Here is a 22,369-nt window from a genome sequence, read left to right as displayed (position 1 = left end):
GTGTCCAAAACAACTACTTGTTACTCTGAACACTGTAGCACAGTCAGTGTCGCTGTCAGATCCCCTTTTCTACTCCCTGGTCTTATTACATGGTCCGTATTACGTAGCCGTTAAAGACATGTGGACCCCAGGAGATAAGGAGTCTCAGTGTTTCAGGATCTTGTCATCTACAGCCACAGGTCTTGCACACCTGCAATACAGTACCATTAAGCCTTTTCAGTACTACTGATTCTTGTGTATGTTTAGTTTTGGGTTTCTTTTTAAAGAACAGTATTTAAGCATATAGCACTGGAGTTAAGGCAGAGAGAGCCACAGCCCTGTTGGCTGTAAGACTGATGAGACCTACGAAAACCTAATGACTAAAACCATAAAATACATGGTTTGCGTCTTACCAGCTTTTGCTTCTGGATGCATTAGAAAAATCATTGCTTCCACTCAGAAATTAAAGGCCACCTCTCCTCCATGAAAGCTGGAATTGGATGACCTATTTGCCAGGCATCATTTATTCACAGCTTTCCAGGCAGAACAGAAGAGTTTGATTTTTCTATCATGTCACATACAGGATGTAAACACAATACATCTTTACAGGAAAGGTCAGCACAGCATGTGCTTGATACCAAAACCAAATAAATCACTCCACTCTAGCGAGAGTCAAGAGCACTGTCAATGCCGGACCTGGAGCACAGGTTAATTAGTAATCTGGCCCACAGAAATGCAAACTAGATAATTATTAATGCAGCTCTAAGTCTAATACAGGAATTTTGTCATTCTGTCGCTAAGACATCAGGGAAATAGCTCAAAAAAAGGCATTTTCTGTATCACCTGGAAGATATCCTTTATTGTAACGTGCAGTTATTAGCCACAATGTAAAACACCACTGCCCCTCTATTCGCAAACACTTTAGGCAGTATTTACTGGTAGGTCTTTTAGGGAACTCAAAAGTATGAATGCAAAGGACTATTGCATCAAGTGAAGCTTAACAAAATGGGAGGCTATTGGGACAAATCCATAATTCAGTATGAAACATACCTGTGTACCAGAGTACCCTATTTTACCGTTTCTCAGTCTCAGTTCCTAGAACTGCCTCCCAAATTTTGGAGTCTTTTTCTTAAAGAAATACATTATGTCCTTTGTCTTTCTACAAGCTGTAAGAGACTCAGGTTTTGAATTATTTGTCTAGTGCATCCCTTGAAAAAGGTTGCATTTGTAGCCTTCTCTGGAAACACAGAGGTTTTTGGCATCCCAGTACCTAACAGGACAGCACCAAACTTGTGGTCCAGCCACTAAGAAGGCTAAAGAGCAAGAATTTCATTGCTCTAGTTGTTAAGTAACATGACAAGTTGAAGTAAACTGCATCAAATCAAACAGGCTCCTCAGACAATTTGGACTAATTCAAAAAGTATGAACTCTAAAGGTAAGAACCAGCAAGCTCAGCCCTGTGTTAATAGTGACTCCCAGTAGTCAAGTGAGAAAGCTCTGTGCCTGCAGTGATGCTTAACTAACCCTTTTACTGAACCAATGGTCTCTCTTTCTGATGAGGACTGAACAGAGAATACTTAACACCCTCCTTAAATGAAACTCCAATCTTCCCGCCTCACAACTAAACCTCTCCCTCCCCAAGCTAGGATCCTACCTTCATACCTATTCCATCTTCCTACAAACATACTCATGTCCTCAAAGTAGGGCTGAGACTAATGGTTTTGCACACCCCAAATTTTCATCAAAGACAGCAAGTGCAGAATCTGCAAGTCCATGGCTAAAAGTAATCTGCACATACTAAATGTCAAGCTAGATTTTCTGAACGTGTACTTGGCCTCTGTTTACGCCTATAGCTGCATAACCATAACCATATTCTTAAATAACATAAGTGCTATGTATTAAGAGGTCTGGTGGAAAACTGTCCAGAACTGTTGGTTGTGAACTGTCCCACATTCAATGCATGTGTTAAATCCCAGAGCTGGGCTATGTCAACTATCCCCAGGGTCCGTTATCCCAAAGGGCTCCTGAAGAAACATACAAGTCTGCTTGAAAAATAGTCAGAAATAACTTGATCATTAAACTGCACTGCCTGGGAGAAAACAATCAGCACAGTTACTAAAGCTGCAGAGGCATAATAGTTTATATCCAAAGGGCAATCAAAAGCAGCCCAGTGTGACAATGGTTTAGACTTTAGTTTTGGAGCAATCAATAGGCAGAATCAAAAAAGCAAAACATCACAGCCACTCTCTCCTTTGAAGTGAGGAATTAGCCGGAATGGATCTGGGCTGTTCCTGCAGAGATAATTTTGTCGCATAGAACAGAGGGCCTCACCTTCCTGCATATCCTGCCTGATTGGAAATTAATGAGGTTGAGATAAGATTTAATGGTACACTATGTTCCTTCTTGTCTTGAGAAAATTGGCCCCTCAGATATAAGCTAAATTTTAAACACATATTTCAGGATGAAATGGTAATCAGCAGAGGAACCCCTCCCATAGCCCCCAAAATATTTTGCACATTGTATTGCTTGTATTTGGCTTAGTGGTCATCCAGTATCTGAAGTACACTTTGGCACTGCCCCTGACAAGATGCCTGTCAGATGCAGCGCCCCTGAATGCAAACACTTCTTGGCTCGTAGAAAGAAAGCTCCCTCCCACTAGTCTAGATTGTGTTTTCCTGTGTGCGGTTTACTTCGGAGTATCTATCACAGACAGTATTTGACATCACCTTTATTTAGCAGTCTCCTACAGACAGAACTGTATTGAACCACCAATACTGTCGCAGCTTAATAAGTACCAAGAATCCCCTGCAGTTTGGTACGAGATTCCACACACAACCAAGGAAATTCGAGTATCAGCTAAAGAGAAATACTGTCTCCCATTCAGAGTAATTTTAAAGCTCGTGCTTTTTGTTTATTGCCTAGATTCTTTTCTCCATCTCAGGCCCATGCACAAGACCAGCAAAATGAGGGAGTCTAAGAGGAGGACATAAGGTAGGTTTAAAGATGGTCAAATATATATATGGAATACCTAGCAATTCCCAGAGAAAATAAGGTGTTGCAGAACACAGATTGAATTTCACATGATTATAACTCATATTGAAGCTCCTCTTCATTCATCATGTCCTTCATTCAGCTCCAGATTAAGACACCTATCGCTGTCTACACGGTTGGGTGCCTCTCCTTGTCTTAGAGCCAATGTAGATCTCTTCAGTGCAACCTATGGAGTCAGGAGGGCAATTAAGAAAATCCTATAGTGACAACCATCCACTCAGCATAACTGTCAAGTACCGTTTGTGATACATTCACAAATGGCAAACACAACTGGTCCTAAGGGACCTACCAGCTTTGTTGAACAGCATTTGGAATCCAAGGAGGACACGCTAGGACCTTGCAAGTAGCACAGATGCCAATATTTAGACAACTGACTTGCAACCCTAAAAGCAGCTGCTCAACTGAGTTGGTGGGGCTGTGCCAGGAGCCGTGAGTGACCCCAGCACAGGCCATGCCCTCATTGATGGATGCCATCCTGCAGGGTCTGGGCCAAAGCCAGGGGCTGGCAAGAGGCTTCCCTGGCACCTCCCAACCTAGCGAGGGTTTGAACCAGGTCCAGGGTCTGTCTGGGAGATCCAGATGGGAGCAGCAGGAGATGCAGCTGAAGCACAGGTCCCCTAGGCATGGGGACCAGCTTATGACATAGCTTAGAGAGGGACTGTGTGCTCGGGCTTGACCTCAAATGGGACTCCTAGGCCCATATGCAGGGTTAGGGGTGCCAGATGGGGCTGATCAGAGTCATTAAGGCCCACAGATGCCCCCAGGGAATTGATGGGTTTCCATCTTGGCCCTCCAGACCACACTGCGCAAGCATCTGGGAAGACCCAACTCAAACAGAGACACACGCATTCACGTGTTGCAATCTGGAAGACGATCACTCTCTAGGGGCAGGGTTCAGCTCTCAAAACACCTGCATCTGTTGCCACTGGATGTCCCATGGTGTGCTCAAGAGGACCACAGAGCCAGCAGGTATGATACAGGACTGTGGCCAAAGCCACATGCCTCTGTCTGGAGCAAGAGCTGGGGGCCAGGTGGGACACCGTGAGGCACATCTGGTGCCCACGTGTAGGTGGTGAATCTCATTTTGGGTATCTTAACTCATTAATAAATTTTAAGAAGCCAGTGGCACAGCTGATGCAAAAAGAGCACTTCAATAAGTGTTACTTGTCTCACAGCATGACTTTAAGACAATGTCATGCCACAGCTGTAAGGCAGCTAAGCATGCTTGCGTGAAATGAAGATCTGGCCAGGATAAACCTTTTCAGAACCCCTAACAATTACACCCAAGGAGCAGCTCTTACAGTGAAGCATACATTAAGTAAAGCAGTCCACAGAAGCAGCTTCTGCTCACTCAACAACAGCAAAAAAAGGCTCTTCATTTTCACCTAATTCTAGAAATTCACCTAATTCTATAAACTAGCAAGAACAGTACTTGACATTGTGCTTTATTCTGACAGTATGTCATGGGCAGATGCTTTTGTAGTAGCAACTGCTATATCTCTACGTGTACATATACAATACATAATCTTAATGGTTTTAAACACCAAAATATATTTTCACTATAGCCTGTAAAATAAAAGTCTCATAACCACATATGGAAAAAAATGAGAAGTAAATATTCCTAGACATGAAATAGAATATTCATCTCTTACAAAAATGAAGCAAGCACTGTGAGTCATTAAAATATACTTGGGGATAAGGGAATTGCTACTTTACTACCTGTCAAAAAAAGAAAGTGTAAGATGCAATTGCTTGAACAACAGAATAGAGATGAAATTTCAGGTAAATCCCCAATGGACTTGATGATATTTTCACAGTTGAGAGAAATATGCAGGAATTGTCTTCCCCCTGCTCCCCCCCAAACCTTAGGGTTGATTAAGAGGCTGAGCACATTCACAATTACCTGTGCCGAAAGAAACGTTTAAGCCTCAAGAAATTTCTTGCATTACACTGAAAATCTGTGTCATATATGAGTTTATGTATGTTTTATTTGTTTCACAAGTTTTGATTCAGAGTGGCAATTTTCAGTTTACAACCTAAGTGCAAAGTGAATAACAGCTGTATTCACTGTTAAAAATCTAATCATCTTTACTGTTGGTTTCAGCTGCAGCAGCTTACTGCTTCTAATAAGGAAAGTCCTGAGGCTCTGCAAAGCCACTGTGCTCTATTCTCTCCAGACATGGGATGACTCAGTTTCTCCATGGTGATTCATCTGGGTAATTCAACTCTGGGTTGTCAAGTCCAGAAAGGGGGTCTTATCCAGCTGTATTCAGAAAGAGATGGGAACGGATCACTGGGGAGTCTAAATGAGCTTTTCCTACAGATAGATCTGCTGGATGTATCTTTACACATAGCCTTCTGCTGAGTTTGGTACATACCCACCATCCAATCTGCTATTCAGGCAAGGAATAGCACGTTAAGATTTCAGTTTTCAATTATCTGTTTCCTGGGTAATGAGCACTACGCTCTTTCTCTTTCCTTTCACTACCCTTTCCCTGAGCTGAACTGTGAGTCCTCATTTATTATCTTTGGAGAGTACCAATAACAAGCTCATTCTATCCTTGAGACCAGTTGACCTCCCAAGTGTTGCAGGCTCAACAACGTAAGTAAACAAGAAAAACAGAGCATTTGCACAGCTTTCAGCTTACCAGGATCCACAGAGCCCACGTGGCACCATCTGCTACAAACAACTTACAAAAAGACACAGAACTGAAGTGACAGTTTTCCTCAAAACCAAATGTAGATAGACGAGGTGGCCAGAGAACAGCCAAGTCATTGCTAAGTGAGACTGCAGGAAACAAAGTAAAGTTTGGACCTTCTCTCAAACTGCCCCCGCCATAGAAAGGCCTTATTAGGTCAGCAACCACCACGGATAATCCTGGAGGGAACTGCAAAAGCCTCTAACAGGGGCGGTTCTGCTTGCAAGCCACTTGAATGGCCCACGTCAGCAGTTCAGCGGACCTCAGCACAAGGATCAATCACCCGGACTGCCTTTTTACTCTTTAATACCTAGAATTTAATTTTTCTTTTTCTAAAGGCTCTAGAATTGCAAAGATAATCTTGAAAGCAGGCCTGAATGTAAACCAAGGCTGCCTGAGTTCAGTTCTGCAAGGTATTAATCAGTAAGAGTGATAACTCAGATGCACATTGTAATGCCTCGTATCTTTGCATTGCTAGTAAGTTGTAGATCAAAGCATGGACAAAACTAAGAAAGTTTAGCGATTTATATGCTTCTTGTTGGTGAACATGGCAGAAACAGTGTTTTGGCAGCATTTCTTTGCATCACAACGTAACTCCTTGAGAGCAAGCCCAGCAGGAGCACAGTATGCACATGTGATTAGTTTAATAAAAGTACAAACGATCTCTCTCATTTGGTGTGCCAGTGGACTTAGGCTAATCTGCATGTGCTACTCATGAGAGTTGTAGTAGTTCCCTCTGCACTCACTCCTCTCGACTCAATTCCTCCCCTGGCCCCAAGTCACGTTTGCATCCTGATTTAGCATCACACAGTTCCTGCAGAGTCCCTGACTGCTTATTACTGCCTCTCTGTACATCAAAGGAGGAGGAAATAAACAGAAAGAAATGCTAAGATCCTCCTTAGCCCTTAGCAAGACTTTCAGCTGAAAATCACCATTACCGAAAATTTTTGGTAAAGGACAGAAAAAACAAACGCTTGAGACATAATTTTGCTTAAAAATATTTTTTTTTCTCTTTCAGTTTTCTTTTTTTATTTCGCTCAGAATTTTTAGCTAAAAAAATACCCCACAAAACTCTGTTTCTCATGGGGATGCTCCAGCTGCTCCTTCTACACCCAATAAGAACCTTACAGATACACCTTATTTGTAACAACACAGTTACTAGTTGTACAAAGAGCTGGGATATTGACAGGAGGGATAAGCAGCAACATAAGGACAACCAAGAAGAAAGAAATGCTCTGCTGATATCCCAGCATACTCAGAAAAGAGGAAGGGGAAGAAAAGGGGACGTATAACATCTCTGCAGGGTTTCAAAGCTTCTGAGTGCTTATTCAGGCCTGTTAAAGCCCACCATCTTCCTGATCTCAAGAAATTTGAGGGAGGAATCACCCTCCTCAGAGAAACAGATTCTTTTACTTCCCATCCTTGTAATCTTCAGGGAAGAGTGAAGATCTACACAGCCCAGCAGCTCCTAAAACCTCCCTCATTTCTACACCACAAGAGGAAAAAAAAGGCTAAGTGATCATAAGATGCAAGAGTTAATAAGCATCCCAGCAGTCAGGATGCAGGGTTTGCGTTTACATGGAAAGGACAGAAGTGCATGCGGTACAGAAGACTGATTCAGGGCAGAAATTGCAAACACTGACATAAGCCAATTTTTACATCGTGTAAAATGCCCAGGGGTGGTTCTCTCACCATCCAGTGCCTTTTTCTATATAAGCTCTAAACGACAGCTCACGAAGATGACAGATACCTCAGTTCATACTTACGTAACAAGACTATCTTCTTGGTGGTGTTAAAACAGCGCATGGTAGGCATTAATTTGTACTAGAACGCTACTATATCATTAATTGCAATTTATCACTTCGGAGTCAAAAATTCTGTCCAGCAAAGCAAGGAGTAATTGAGGTTAGAATTTAGAATTGCATCAGGAGTAGATTATAAACTCTTCAAGGCACCTCTGTTTTCATGTGTTGTGTTTACAACATTAAGAACAACTGAGCGCTGCTCCCCAGTAGTGCTTCATCATCACTGCCACCGCAGCCCCCTGCACCCGCAGGGACTGTAACAACACACAGCAGTCTGAAACTACCCATCTAGTAACTTCGTATAAAACCAGTATTATTATATACCACTGCTGAAAGCCATCCACAAAATGAATCCAAGGAAATATACCTCTTCTGTGTAAGAAGGCAATTACAAAACTGTATTTAGTCAGGGTTGGGTTCTGTTCTCAATTACGCTATTGAAAGTGTGCTATCTCTCCATTGATCCCAAGCAGTTCTAGCCTGATGGTGTTACATATGATTACAACATGTCCTTTTATTATGAGTGCATTTCTTAGCCCTCTGCATTCACAAACCCAACTATTCTTTCCATTTGAAAGTAGTAGAACAAAATCTTATACTCCCCCCCCAAAAAAATCTTTTTACCTGTTACCCTGTAACACCTTCTTCAAAATCAGCAAGTTCAAATACACCACATTCTTCTTAAGACACAATTAAAGAAACTAAAAAAAAAAAACCACTGACCTCTTGCCGTTTGAAATTTTGAACGTATTCTTCAAACTGTTCATCTTTTGTTTCGTCTGCTTTTCCTAGTTTTTGAAGTACCTGTATTGAAAATAAAAAGAAAAAGGAATAACTTAATATTTATGTCACAAAACAAAGACACTGCTACTTTCAACACTTCTGTAGTGCATACAACACTGCATGCGCTAGTGTTGTGTGCACTACTGTTTCCGAAGTTCACATGGGAAACCATTTTGTCAAAATAAAAGAGGATAAAAGAAGGAGTATTGTGTGTGTATGGAAATACACTTCAAAGTATGGAGTCCTTGGGGGGTATGTGTGGTGGTTGTTTTTTTTTTTTAATGAAGCAACTTTTCTTTTAGCAAAGAATCCCAGGGTTTCAAAGCAAGGAAGAATGAGAGAAATTTGCTGGCACTGCAAGTTGTCCTCCCATTCAGACAGAGAAAAAAAAAAAAATCAAATTCATTAGGTTTTTCTTCTGTTTATGGCTCATTACATCGAATGGTATTAACATTGTCCTTATCTGCATGATTTTCAACATAAAGTCAGAGAGAATAAAGAACCATAAGGCTGCATGAGGAATTGTTACAGCTGATGCTTATTTAAAACTTCTATTGGTGTTCATATTTGCTCCCCTCATTAATTCAGAAGTGGATTGTCATCCACTAGATAATAAAAATACTGCCATATGTCAGCAGTAAGGGCTATTCATGTGATAGCAATCTCAAACATAATTTGACACAGCTACACTTTATATTGTATTTAACTACAATAAATGCATACTATTATTAAATCCTGGCACTATCTATTCATTTTAATATTGAAGACTCATACATAGCTGCAAATAGGCTTTATCCTTCTTGTCAAGCAACCCCCAAATCTTTATAGAGTACTTGTATGCAGGATGAACCATCTCACACAGTGATGTTCAGACTGCTCTCCCATGACAAATTGACCAAACTTTCAATTTTCACAGGAAAAACCCAAAACAAACAAATGAAAAAAAAAAACACCACAAAATAAAAACAGTAGCAAATAATCAATACTATGAATAGACATACAAACATCACCACCTATTCTTCTCAAAACAAAGACTGTACAGCTCCAGTCCTGGCATGTTCTCTCTCTGACCGCCTGCCTCTCCCAGCGCCAGCCAGCCCCACGCCGTAAAACCAGTCTGCACAAAGGTGGGGCGAGCACTGCCACCGCGGCAACTGGGGGTCAAGATGATCATGAAGGTGATGCGACGCTACCTGTGGACCTGGCATGTGGAACTTCAAGGAAGTTTTGATGTATTTACAGCAGATAGACAATGAATGACACCAGAGAGGAAAAAAAGACAGAGACTAGCCTTTTGCTGCTGATAGCTATGTTTCAGCTTCTCATTTCCTCAGCTCATTTGAGCATTTTGGGTTGCTTTTAAGCCTGCTGACCAGTCCCAAAGACCTCATAAACTCTCATCACCAACCCCTTCATAAAATACTAAAAAGCATCACAGATGGTTTTACAGAGGAATCATTTAATTTAACATTTGAAATCATCACAGATCTTCACATTGCTCCTTGTCACCAATGAGCCAAACAGTCTGCCCCCCACTGCGGCACAACTTTCATCCACACCAGGCGGCTCTCTGAAAATCCAACATTTCCTTTTCAAAGAGGTGGCTGCCAGGTAAAGCCTCCTAACCACAGCCATACATTAAAATTGTGGTCACAGGAACAAGTAGCAGGCATGTTAACTGTAGTCTAAGCGATTCATAACATAGGTAACAAACCACAACAAGAAAGGTTGTCACGATAAACCCTTTTCTCTTTCCCAAAATATCAACAGCACACATCCACGTCTCCAGATGGGCCCTCAGACCCAACAGCACAAGGCTCGGAAGGGAACAATCTACCTCTCACAGCACCTACCTCCTACGGTTTGGGGTTTTCTTATCCTATCTCCAACTTTCAGTTTCTCCACAGGTATTTAGCTGAACTGAGACCAAGATGCAGTGTTAGAACTTGGCCTCCGCAAAGATCAACCCTAATCTTAATCCAGGGTTACACTAAATAAGCATTAATAACATAGCTTCCCAATTTTCCTAATCCTAACCCAAACCAGAACTACAGATCTGTCACGTGGTTGGAACCAGAAGTTCCAAGCCAGAGGCTCGGCATCAGCTAAAAAACACTTGCCCTCATGGAAGTCCTGCAGCCCATGCCGTACACACAGATAACTGGGGTTCACTCACTCTTTTCCTACATTCAATCCTAGTTCCATCCCCACAATTCTATATAGATACAGTGGAGCAGACTGGGGCTAGAATAAACGATTCCTCACAGGTCCCTTTAGATCTCATCCATATAGCCCCATGGACCAGTGAACGTGTAGCTCAGCATTTTACAACCAATCTAATTGTAACCACAATTTTACCACTGGTAGGCTAAACAGAGAAGTGACCAGACTTAGAGACTGATCTGTCTTTCAGCACTTATTTGTGCACTTCTGTCTCAAAGTGGAAGTTTCTTGTCAACAGAAGTCTACAGTTTGCAGTTTATTTTTGCTCAGTTTGGTCACCACCTATAGGGTGTCTTTGGGGTAGGGTTAAGGCCCGATGAAGGCTTGCCTACGGTACACCCGGGTTCCTCTAACTCCATCCCCTCTTGTAGACAGGCTGAAATAAATTTTAGACACATTGTTCATATTGTTATATAGAGTAACTGGGTCAAGATTAGAGTCGGGGTCTAGTTTAGGGCTGGGGTTAGGAAAAGGCAAGTAGACAGCTGACGAGCATTGGGTTTAGATACTGGTCAAGAGAAAATCAACTGAAAACACTCAGATTACTGGAAAGCATCTGATGGCCCTTAAAGGTAAAAGAAAGGCTGTGCTCAGGAGCAGCAAGTGCCTAACCTCCCCCTTAAGCCTCAGTTCAACCACCCTTCTAGACAGGGATTAGATTTAGTAACAGGAATAGCTCAGTTTATTGGTGGCCCCTGAGGACAGGAGAAGGGTAGATGGACAGTGTTTTACCAAAGCCGTGGAGTGCTCTACAATGTGCCAAAGAAAGGAGATCTGGACGGATAAGTGGCTAATATTTTATTTTTGGTCCATGTGGTAAGTAACCCATAATGTGGATCTGGATTCATGCATTAGAAAAAGAAAGAGCAGAGGAAACCAAAGCTGCTGCTAAACATTCATTCAATGGCCTGTAGGGCTCAAGACAGGTGGCTAGCATATTTATTTTGCTTAGCACACCCATACAGAGAAATAATGTTTGGGTTAGGGTTAAGAACATCTATCAATGTGTATGAATGGCCTGTACCATTTAAAATAAAATAATTTTTTAAAAAATTAAAGAAATAGACATGAACTAAATCCCAATAAACGTTCTACAGTCAAGTATTCTGTAGTCTTCTGAAGACTGTACAAAACAGCTGGTGAACGTGATCACCCTAACCAAAAAAGAAAAAGGTAAAAAGCTACTCCATTTCATATAATTAGACTGAATCAGCTACCAGTAAGTTTTCTCTTAAAATGCCATTAAAAAAAAAAAAAAAAAAGAAAAAAAGAAAAAGGAGACAGAATTTGAAACAGCTGCTTTATTTTTTTTCTTAATTTAACTGTGGTCTCCAAACGTGATACTGTACCATTTGGTTAATGCACTGAATTACGTTAAGGATGTAAAATGAATATCAGTGTTGACCCAGCATGTCACTAAGAATACATGAACTAAATAATTAAGTCCAATTAGCATTGAGAATGAAGTAAAAGCTAAATTTGATCTGATGGTAAACCTAGATGCTGTCGAGTGAATGAATATACATAGAAAGGAATTGTCTGGCAATGTGGTACTGAGATAAATAAATGACAGATTCTACACAAAGACATAAAATTTGAGTAAGGACATCAAGCGTGTCTGATATCATTCATAAACGTCATCAAGAGCACACGTCTAGATACAAAACACAAGAATATTTCCATTTGGGGATGCTGCATCTTCAGTAAACCTTTTGGAAGACATAAGACTAAACAGTTCCCCTTTAAAGTCTTCTAAATGCCTTCATTTACCAAATAATACATTTCAGTTCTATGAGGCTCTGAAGTGTTAGGAAGAAAAAGTCAGTAATTTGCTGATCTTGAATTAAAATGACCAATTTTACAACTACTGTGATGTAAGTGTTGTTCAGTGTCTGCAACATGTCAAAAAAAAGGAAATGAATATAATAGAAAAAAATTACAGATGAGCTTGAGTAAGCTTGATTACATTGAAAACTCACATCTTGTGACAAGAATGACAGTGTTATAATAGCTTCTGAGACCACCAACCTGACAGGCCTATCCATCTTCCCCTAAGAAAGTTTCCAAGAGTATCTCAATTCAAGGAAAGAAAAAGAAAAAGAAAGGAACAAACAAACAAAGAAGCCAATTCTCTGATGTAAACCACGGCCACCCAGGAGCTGCTTTAAGAGAGGCTCAGCTCCCTGCATGGCAGCAGCAGCAGGGTGGACAGAAGTTGACAGTAACCTCATCAGACATCCCAACATGCCTCATCCCCAGCCATGCATCAGTATTCTTAAAGAACAACCAACATGCTCAAAACCACTCAGGGCAGGAAGACGTGACTGCTCAGACAGGACCACCCAGGACATGACTTTATCAGAAATTCCCAGGACTGTTAACAGATTGAAAAAGTTAAGCTAATCTAATTTGCCACAAATAGCACTAATTAAGGATATTGCTGAATAATCCCAATATGAAAAGGAAGACAAACACTTGTTAGAATCCAAAACCATTGTCATGGTCTAACTCCCCAAAATCTTTTGACAATAGCAAAGTGCTTGGGACCTCAAAAGTTGCAAACTCATGCACCTACAACACTGTTCCACAACACTTTTTTTCTAATACCATACTCTTCTACAATCTGTAAAAGAAATATTAAGGCTGCATGAGTAATCTGTAGAGCTTTACAAAGGAGTTTCAGGATGGTACTTCTGGACAGAAACTGGTTAAAAAGAAAGCAGACCATTAAGAAGAAATCATTTTAGAGTTACCTATGCGCAAAACATCATATGGATTTCAGCAAATGCTCACAAAACTCTAATAAGTATTTGGTCAATATAAAATAGAAGCTTCGAAAGAAGCTTCTTATGATGCATGATGAGAATGATTATCTGAGGTGAAAAAAAAAGAAGCACAATGGGATAAGTACAAAGTAAACATGACTGTATTTCAACTTACCCAACTACAAAATAGTATATGACAACTCATACTGCAAACATATAATGACATCAAGTTTACCACAGCCTGACAGTAACTCCAGACAGACAAAAAAATCCACCCCACCAACCTCCCCACCCCTAACCAGCCCTCTCCTCCCCTAAAAGAAACACAGAGGCACTGCCAAGTTTAAAAAGACAAAATTTTTCATGAGATGGGACGATATACCAACACCACAAAGGCATAAAAAAAAAAGTCAAATTAGAAAAGTTAAGCATGATTCATAACACCCAGCTGGTATTTGAGAAGTGTAGCAACGAAGTTTAAGAAACCCTGTTTGTCCCAGAAATAAAAGCTAGCTTGGAAGACAACATATCGAATTATGAAGCCTGGAACAGAACCAATTCCAAAACATACCTACTGACTCTCACCCAAGTGAGAGAGCAGGGTGCTAGACGCAAGAAATAGAAGAAATAGTCAAGTCTCACTGAATCCACATGAGATTCTCACCTCCTCACCGTTAGCATGTGGGTAGCTGAAGTGAAATCAGAGGGAAGAGAATCATTACAAGGATGCTACTTGGTCGTTACCCACGCAAAGAGGGGCAGGAAGAGACAGTGAATTGGCTTACAGATATACATACGTAAGTGGTAAAGCTGATGGAACTACATGTTTGGTCCAACTAATAAAAAGTCTCCTCTCCAAAGAGCTATCACTCCTATCTAACTACTCAAGATCTACTTGGGTGACATTTAAAAATAAAACAAAACTTTTTTTACCATGATGTCTACAGTCTCATCCTGCCTCCATTTCACTCCAGCACTAAAATCTCAAGATATGGTCAGGAAAAAAAGATGGGCAGAGAGGTATTTTTCAATGTTGTTACATGGTAGGATTAAAATATGCATTTCATGTATTTCATACAAATTAGACAGAATTTCCAATTTAGAAAATAATAAATAAAATATTCATTAAAAATTGTTAAATTTTTCTCTAGTGCTTTTTTTTGTTTTCTCTTTGGTTTTCGGAGTTTTTTTTTTTTTTTTTTTAAGCAAGGTTATAATTGTATATAAGCAATAAGCATTTTAAAAATATAAAGTCCAAGAACTTTTTGGTATTGCATTAATTTCTGCAGAAATTAATTTACATAGAATATGACTTAAAGTCTCAGGGTAGGTGCGCAAAGCAATTGTTACTATTATAGGTGGGGAAAGTGAGTCACGGGGTAAACAAGGTGGGTTTTGTTTAGGGTTTTGTGCTCCAAGAATTTCCATTTGAGAGTGCTGGAGTAAGTTTCTGACTAAACAGAGCAAAAGATCAACATTCTTTGGCTTGCGTGCTAATAAGTTACGCAGCTGAGCCTAAAAAAAAAGAAAAAAAAAATAGTACTTAACACTTTTTTTTTTTTTAAGGTTAAAGCCTTGGCTTTGCAAACAAGCTTAGTTTTTTGGCCCAGCCAGAGACCATACCATATTTAACATTATTAGGATTTTGTAAAGTAAGTAGATCAGCAACTAGAGCATACCCAATAAGTATAAATTACCATTTTATCATGGATTTAAGATACACATGTCTGAAACAGCACAGTGTATTGCTCCATTTCAATTCTGCTATGAATATTTTGATCCCAACATAGCTCCAATGCTACAGGCTCACAATCAAACACTTGTCTTTTTTAAGAGGTTGACTGAATTTCATACTTTCCCCGCTATACAGCCCATACACTTTCCAAGAACTCAGGCTTGCCTTTGTACTGCTGCTGCTGCTATTGCACCATTACATTCCTGCAGAAACAACAGCTGACAGTGACAAATGTTTGCCCAAACCTCCGTTCTCATTAATATCTGCTGGAGGGTTGTGGGGAAAAAAAAAAATCCCTTTGTCATTGACAGACTCACAAAAGCCTGAAAACCTGTTTAAAACAGAATACTGAATATTTTACTAGGAAGGCCATAGAAAATGCAGGAAGACGCTACAATAAATCTCTTTGCTGATAAGTAATTGCTTTGTGTGGTGCTGGTTTATCACAAAACCACTTCAGGCATCCCGGGGACTGCAGCTGGCCACCAGGCAGATACGGGAGCTGAGTCAAGAAGGGTGATGCTGTGGCCTGTTTTTGAAGTCTCAAGAAGATCCACTGGTGTATAAAACACAGAGAGGATAATTTAAGAAAACACACTTTAAATCATTAAGAAGCAATTAATGACCCTCCAACTCAGAACACACAACACTTTTTAACAAAAGAATTTCTGTGGAGATGGCCAATAATTTTACAAGAGCTCCATCAGGAACAGAAGGAAACAGAAGACTTGCAAGAAACACCTATGCTCTCACACTCCTCTGACCACTCTTTCTTCCTCATATTCAGCAGAATCTGCAGTCCAGATTGTTTGCATAACAGATCTTAAGAAATGACTAAACTTAGCTCAGGTTTCCTATTCAACATTAGGTGTTCTGTCGTTACCACCTCTTTTTTCTCCTGCGAGCACTTGCAGTATTAATGATATAGAGGACTCCTGAGCATTCAGTAAATTATAGCCAATCTTAATTGTCATTTAATGTATCTAATATCTCTATTATTGTACCTGTATTTGTTCCCCAGCCTCCCATTTAGGTCTTCTCTTAAACTGGGCAAGATAATCCTCATTTACCCACCACTTACAGTTGAATTTCATTGCAGCAGTTTGACACAGTGGAACACATATTAGGAGAAAGGCCACCATGGTACACTGCAATTTGGGAATGTACCATTTGCCGAAGGACTGCAACTCCCCAACCGCTATTCTAATATATGACAGAGGCAATTTCTGCTGTACGGTGTCACAAAGCAAAAGAGAAGTCATATTCCTGAACTGCATTAATGCATGAAATATGGCCCAAGCAATGGAAGAGGGCAGCTGTTAGGTACCAGGCACTCTCTGACATGGAAGAGCATGAAAAAGGCTCTACAAGTCAGACTCATTTTCCATATAATCTACCCACCTCTCTCCAACCCCTTCCCAACGAAGATGCCTAGGGAAGATACATGACAAGTGTGCAGTGACACTCCTGCAGAACCCTCTGCCAACCCCTAACAAACTGCATTTCAATGAATTCCTGACATGGCCTCTTTACATTTTATAGCCCCAATGGATTTTTCTTATTGAGGGATCGTCCTGCTACTTGTGAAGCTCTGGTGAAGTATTCGCTGTTTCAAGAAGCATGAAGGTTCACTCTTCTCATCGCTGGTTTTTTTTTTGCTGTTTTTTCTGTCAGCTTTTGCTTGCTGCTGCTTTGAGTATTGTAAAATACCATGATGCATGGGAACAGTTTGCTAACAAATGAGAAGAGTACTGAATAATATCCAGACAAGCATAAAATACTATGATAAGACATGTTCTCTTAATCGAAATTGAAAGAGGGAAATGTGGTCTTTCTACACAGCCTAAATGACAAACATGAACATTATGCTATGCAAGATGATTACAATAACCTTTCTGCAAATTACAGAATCTAATTGCACATCATTGCCCAGATGATGTAAAAATGCTCTAGAGAGGTCCACAAAATAAACAAGATTATGATTCCTCTCAGAATGAAGCCACAGACTTCTATATTAGTCCTTGGTCATTTGGTTAAAACCAGAAAGTACTTTACAGAGCGCACCACCTCATGCATCGCAGGGCACCACAATGCGTAGACCATTCCTCACCCATTCCTTGTAGCATCCAGCAAATTTGGTCTACTGGAAGTAGGCAGCCTCACAAAATTTAACATAGTAGTTGCTGGCTATTGTTCTGCGTAAGTGAGATCCTAAGAGGTCCAGCAGTAAAGCTTAGCTGGGCAGTAGGAATTTAAGGAGGCTGAAGGGTGAGCTTTGGAGTTTGCAAGGCCTTGCTTTGCTGGTGAGAAGGGAAGGGATGCTAACAGCTATGACAATGTACTGCTAGGGACGTCTCCTGTTTGTCTCTGGGGACCTTCACAGGGTTTAATGCTATGGGCCTCTCCCACATGGTAAGGTGGTTCATCAGATGCTCTCTGCATGTATTCTGAAAGGTGCTTATCCCCAGTGGATGTGAAAGTCTGGTACAGCTTCAAAGGACTGCCAGGTACTTCAAAAAATAAACTATGGAGAGGCAAGCTGTTAGACCAGCTTTCCCCAGCCTGCTCAGTATGACTAGCCTGTATAATAGAGGACAGCATCCAGGTAGAGATGCTGGAATGGTGCATGGCAGATGATTTTCATGGGATGTGGCTTAAAGAGGAAAACAAAGTGGAAAGAAACAAGAAACAACACAGACCAAGTTTAGATGTAGAGAACAAAAAAAAAAAAAAGAGTGAGAAATCAAAGAAAGAATAAAGAAGGAGAAAAAACATTAAGAGAAGACCAAGTTAAAAGCAAACAATCAACTTTGAGAAGCCATGGGTTTGATTCATTTGCCTTCCTGTAGGCATCTCAGATGGCACAGGATGTCTCAAACTTCTTTGTGCAGGTGGCAAACATGACACAGGACCTATGGAAGTGTCTTCTGGAATAGCAGCTTGAGGCAAGGCAGGATACAACTCAGGCAGCCTATGTGTGGGCAGCTGAATTTAGCTATTAATATCATAGCAACATCTACAATCCTCAAACTTTTGAGTATTCTTTTTCCTCCCCAAATCTCTTAATGCAATAGTTCCTTCCTTGCTCACTTTACCATTGGGGAAACAAGGTATAAGAAAGGCAAGTAACTTCTACACCAAGTTCAGAGGAAGTTACTCACAAGCAGGGTACCAAATCTGATTATTCCAGACTGGCATCTTAACCTCTGGGCTATCCTCCTGTGACAAGGAGATCCGTATTACAGAAGTCTGCTGTGTTCAGATTATCTGCATCAGAACTATACAGAAAAGGAAGAGCGAATAAAAAAGCATCTTAAAGAACTGGAAAGACAATCTATTTGTCCTTCTCTGGCTATTGTTGCTCTCACACTTTTTGAAAAGATTGATCACTTCTTTTGGTTGAACAAGAGCTAAATTTAACTGCCTGCACAACTAGAAATAATATCCTTGGCTGAATTTCCGTGTCCTTTACTGTATCACAAATAAATCAAAAAGCTACTCTGCTGAATTAATCAAAAAATCCCATCAGTTGCTGTTGCTTCTGCCTATACTTGACTTACTCATCTAGCTGAAAAGTACCTGGATATCTTTCTAATAGTGACCAGAGCATCTCAAACTTGCAGAAACTGGCTGAATGCATCCAGGCCCGCTTAGACTCTCCTCATCACTTTATTTCCTTCTTTCTTACCAGTTCCTCCACTTTCCTATGCCGCTCTACACTTTCTGTTGAGCAGAAATTTTCCTTACTACTGCTCCCTTCAAAAAAATAACAATGGAAGAAATATGATATTTACTGCCCTGATAACGTTTCACTCTGTTCATGTGACAACTTAATTTACCTGCTCTTCTATTCACTTTTGGCCCTATTTAGGATGCAAGCTTTTCAAAGTAGAGAACATCTGGTTCCTTACCCATGTACAGCATCAAAAGCAAAGGGACCATCATCTTAATTTGTCTGAAGATCCTACCAAAAAGCCACGATTAATAATAATTTATCTTCTGATGTTTACATTCAGCCGGTGACAAGCTAGTTCTTTAGCTGTCTATTTACCTGATACCCCTAGTCCCTACAAACTAGGAAAAAAAGGCTAAAGCGGGATTTGAAGAACTTTTTTCATCATATTTTCAATGCATAGAAAGTGGCATAGAACTAACTGTAACATAATTACTATTCACAAAACTTCAATCATTCAAATCAGATTTGGATAATTATAAAAAAATGCAGGAGACTGCCTATATGGAACTTTTATCAAGACTAACTCCTGGGATCTTGTAAACAGAACATTAAAATGCACTACAATGACATTTAGCACAAAAATCTTTTAAGCTGGAAGTAGCCACAATGCAATAAACAAATCTGTCTCCTATATAGAAGGGCCACTAAAGCTTATCCTTGCACACGGAACCTAATATACAAAGTCTTCAAGCAGTGATACCTGACAGGCAATCTGTTATCTCTAAATTAATCAAGTTTTCCCTGGGCCAGGAAGAGAGACATCAAAAATAAAATTGTAATTTATCTGTGGCTACCACAGTTTTGCTTTCTGAATTAAACATTTAAATTCTACCTGGAAAAACACAACTTTGTCCTTTACAGACTGTCTCTCTGGATTTATCACAGCAAGCCTGTGATGTTCTTTCTGTCTGCTGGGAGTCAAATCAAAAATAATCAAGCAAAAAGCTTTTCAGTCACAAGGCCAAAATAAATATCACATTCAATATAAAAGACCTTGAATTTAAAATGCAGATGCATTCTTCCACTGTCTAGTTCCACAGGATATATATAGCAGACTCTCATTTACTTTATTTAGTTCTGATGATATGCTTTCAGTGGATCAAAGAACTTAAGGAAACCAGGCTTTCACTTTAAGTAGTGATACTTTTCAGGCTATTTCCCCTTATTCACATTGTGGTACTGGATTTTCTGTACTTAGATCTGAGATCCAGTGACAATATTGCCTATTGGTCTTGATTAAACCCAAACTGAACCAATTTATAATAAAAGAAATGGATTTTGGCCCTAAGTAGTTTAAGAGCGTTAGTGGTAAAATATAATGTCCCCTCAGGAGAATGATATGAAGTTGGTAAGTCTGATTTGATAGCATTATAGGTATCTCTAGGCTACTTATCAGAAAAGGCAGGTAATTTATAAATGAAAGTAATTTCTTCAAGGTTGTGAGAAACACACTCACTGTATTGAATTTTATTCAGGGATAAATTTGGTGGAGCAAAGAATATTTATTACAGCGCTGGGAGTTACACAGGGGATTTCTCCTCCCGTGGCTCATTTTTTCCTTCACAAACGCTCGGTTTTATTTCGTATTCCTTAGACTTATTCATGTTTCTTCTTGGAAAATATTTTGCATATTCAATGAGGTTTTGGAACGCAACCCACCCTCAATTTATATAATTAATGAGTTCTTGGAACGTAAGCCACCCCTGAGCACACCCTCTCCCTTCTAGCGGCGCAGGCGCTATGCTTCTTCAGGGGCCTTCCTGGTGGCCGTCGGAGGGAGGCTCAAAGTCTTTATCATCATGTCCTTCTTGTGGCTTCTTTATTCTTTACACTTCTTTGGTTATCTCAGCTAACTACAGCACCCTTTGTTTTTAAACGGTTCGGTACTTTCAACCGTTGCTTTCATCTGATATCCTATCTAATACTATCCCTTTTCCAAAGGCATAGCAAGCACAGACCCATCTTAGCTGAAGCCATAACAAGCACACATCCATTTCAGCTGAAGCAAAATTCTTTTGCTAAATTACTTATTATAATGCGGAGGAAGAACCAGATAAAAGCTTTAAAAAAAAAAAAAAAGTCAGAATTGCTGGGGGGAGAAAAAAAAAAAACGTGATTTAAAAGAGGTATTTTGATTTGATATAGTATATTTTTCTAATGGTTGCCTGTGAGATTATAATCCACATCCTTAGACCTAAAAATTACAGTTATATCAGTAAATGTGCAAAGATGACAATAAGCAGAGACAAGAGTTCAGCCATTCCTGACATGAGTAATTAACAGAGCTCACACATTTCTCATCACAGAGCCTCAAAGAGTTAACAGGTGAATTTACTTTCCTTCCACTTCACCGCTACATCTACAAGACGGGCTACTAGTGTTTTTGTGTCTTATTAGTTTGGCTTCTAAATTAATCCATATGCTCAAAGCAGCGATACAGCTGCCTAATCTTGACTGCCTCCTCCAGTCTGAGCTGTGACATTTCCACAGATACTCCTACTTCTTGAGAAAGGTATTGGCTGAGGCTGGAAAGAGACGCCCACGTTTGGTCCAGCACACGCTGAGGTGCAGGTGCTGCCCCACCCTGAGGTTCCTTCACATCCTTCTCTGCAGGCTCAGGGCAATCTTCCTTACAGGGCTGGTATAGTGAACCCCCGGGGAAACAAAATCAGAAGTTTCCAGCGTGGTTTTGATGGCTTGCCAGCAGAATATTTCACCACCTGTTAAGACAGTCTCATGTCATGCCACACATAGCAACACAGAACATGAAGATAACTTTGCAAAACATTTTCCAGATTGATGTTCATCTGGGGAGGAATTTACTGTTTCTTCATAGATTATGAATATATTGCACACTAAGTATCAGTGATGTGCCCGACACGACCACACTTGCTGACAAGCTACTCTTCACCTCTGGGGCACTCAAGACCTTTCTCCTCTCTCTTTATCCACAGGAAGACAGTGCCACTGACATAACACTTCCAGGTGAATTCACTCCTCTCTAGACGGAATGATAAATGAGTTTGTTTCAAAATATTGAGAAAATTATCTCCCAAGAGAATGAAAATTAGATAGAGCACATACACTTGGTCCAACCAATTTAACAACTCAGGAAATCTTTGAAGCCACCCAGCTCTGTCTTTCTTTTTTAAAAATAGCTTTTTAAAAAATTTACTGATCCACAAGAGATTCATTTTATAACTTATTGGAAGAATTTGTGAAGGCATAATCTCGTTACAGCCATAAATTCTCCAAGACCAGCTCTACAAAGGAATTATTAAACCAGTGTAATATGGCTAGCATTATGTGCTAGTCAGGTATTTCTGAAGAAAGTTACCAGTTTTCCTCCTCATTGCTTTTTAGAATTATTCAGCATTTTTGCATTACTGAAGGTCAAACAGTACTTCATGACATTAAAGTATTCTAAAGCTGCTCAGCTAACATAGCATATTTCTACTTTTCTCATTAATCGCTGCTAATGATAAGGGCGCCTGTTCCCAGGAGTTTATATGCATCATTTCTTCACTCTCACCCCAGCTCATGGCCTTTTAGTTCCTGAAGAAACTATTTAGAAGTTATTTCAAAAGCAAGGA

At 40.1% G+C, this 22,369-nt stretch overlaps 1 protein-coding gene across 1 annotated transcript in view; it reads right to left on the bottom strand.

Annotated features, from left to right (window-relative positions):
• Positions 1-22,369, bottom strand: part of AMPH (amphiphysin) — a gene marked incomplete at both ends in the record, with an annotated part of 125,042 nt that overhangs the window by 57,324 nt on the left and 45,349 nt on the right. Inside the window, one exon of the mRNA XM_082479690.1 lies at positions 8,258-8,338. Within this exon, the coding sequence (XP_082335816.1) occupies positions 8,258-8,338 (81 nt within the window). The remainder of the gene's footprint in view (positions 1-8,257; positions 8,339-22,369) is intronic.

The sequence above is a fragment of the Vanellus vanellus genome, assembly GCF_965231255.1.
Source record: "Vanellus vanellus genome assembly, chromosome: 2".
NCBI lineage: Eukaryota > Metazoa > Chordata > Aves > Charadriiformes > Charadriidae > Vanellus > Vanellus vanellus.
The sequence above is the reverse complement of the archived record's forward strand: the minus strand, read 5'-3'. Positions and strand labels throughout refer to the sequence as shown.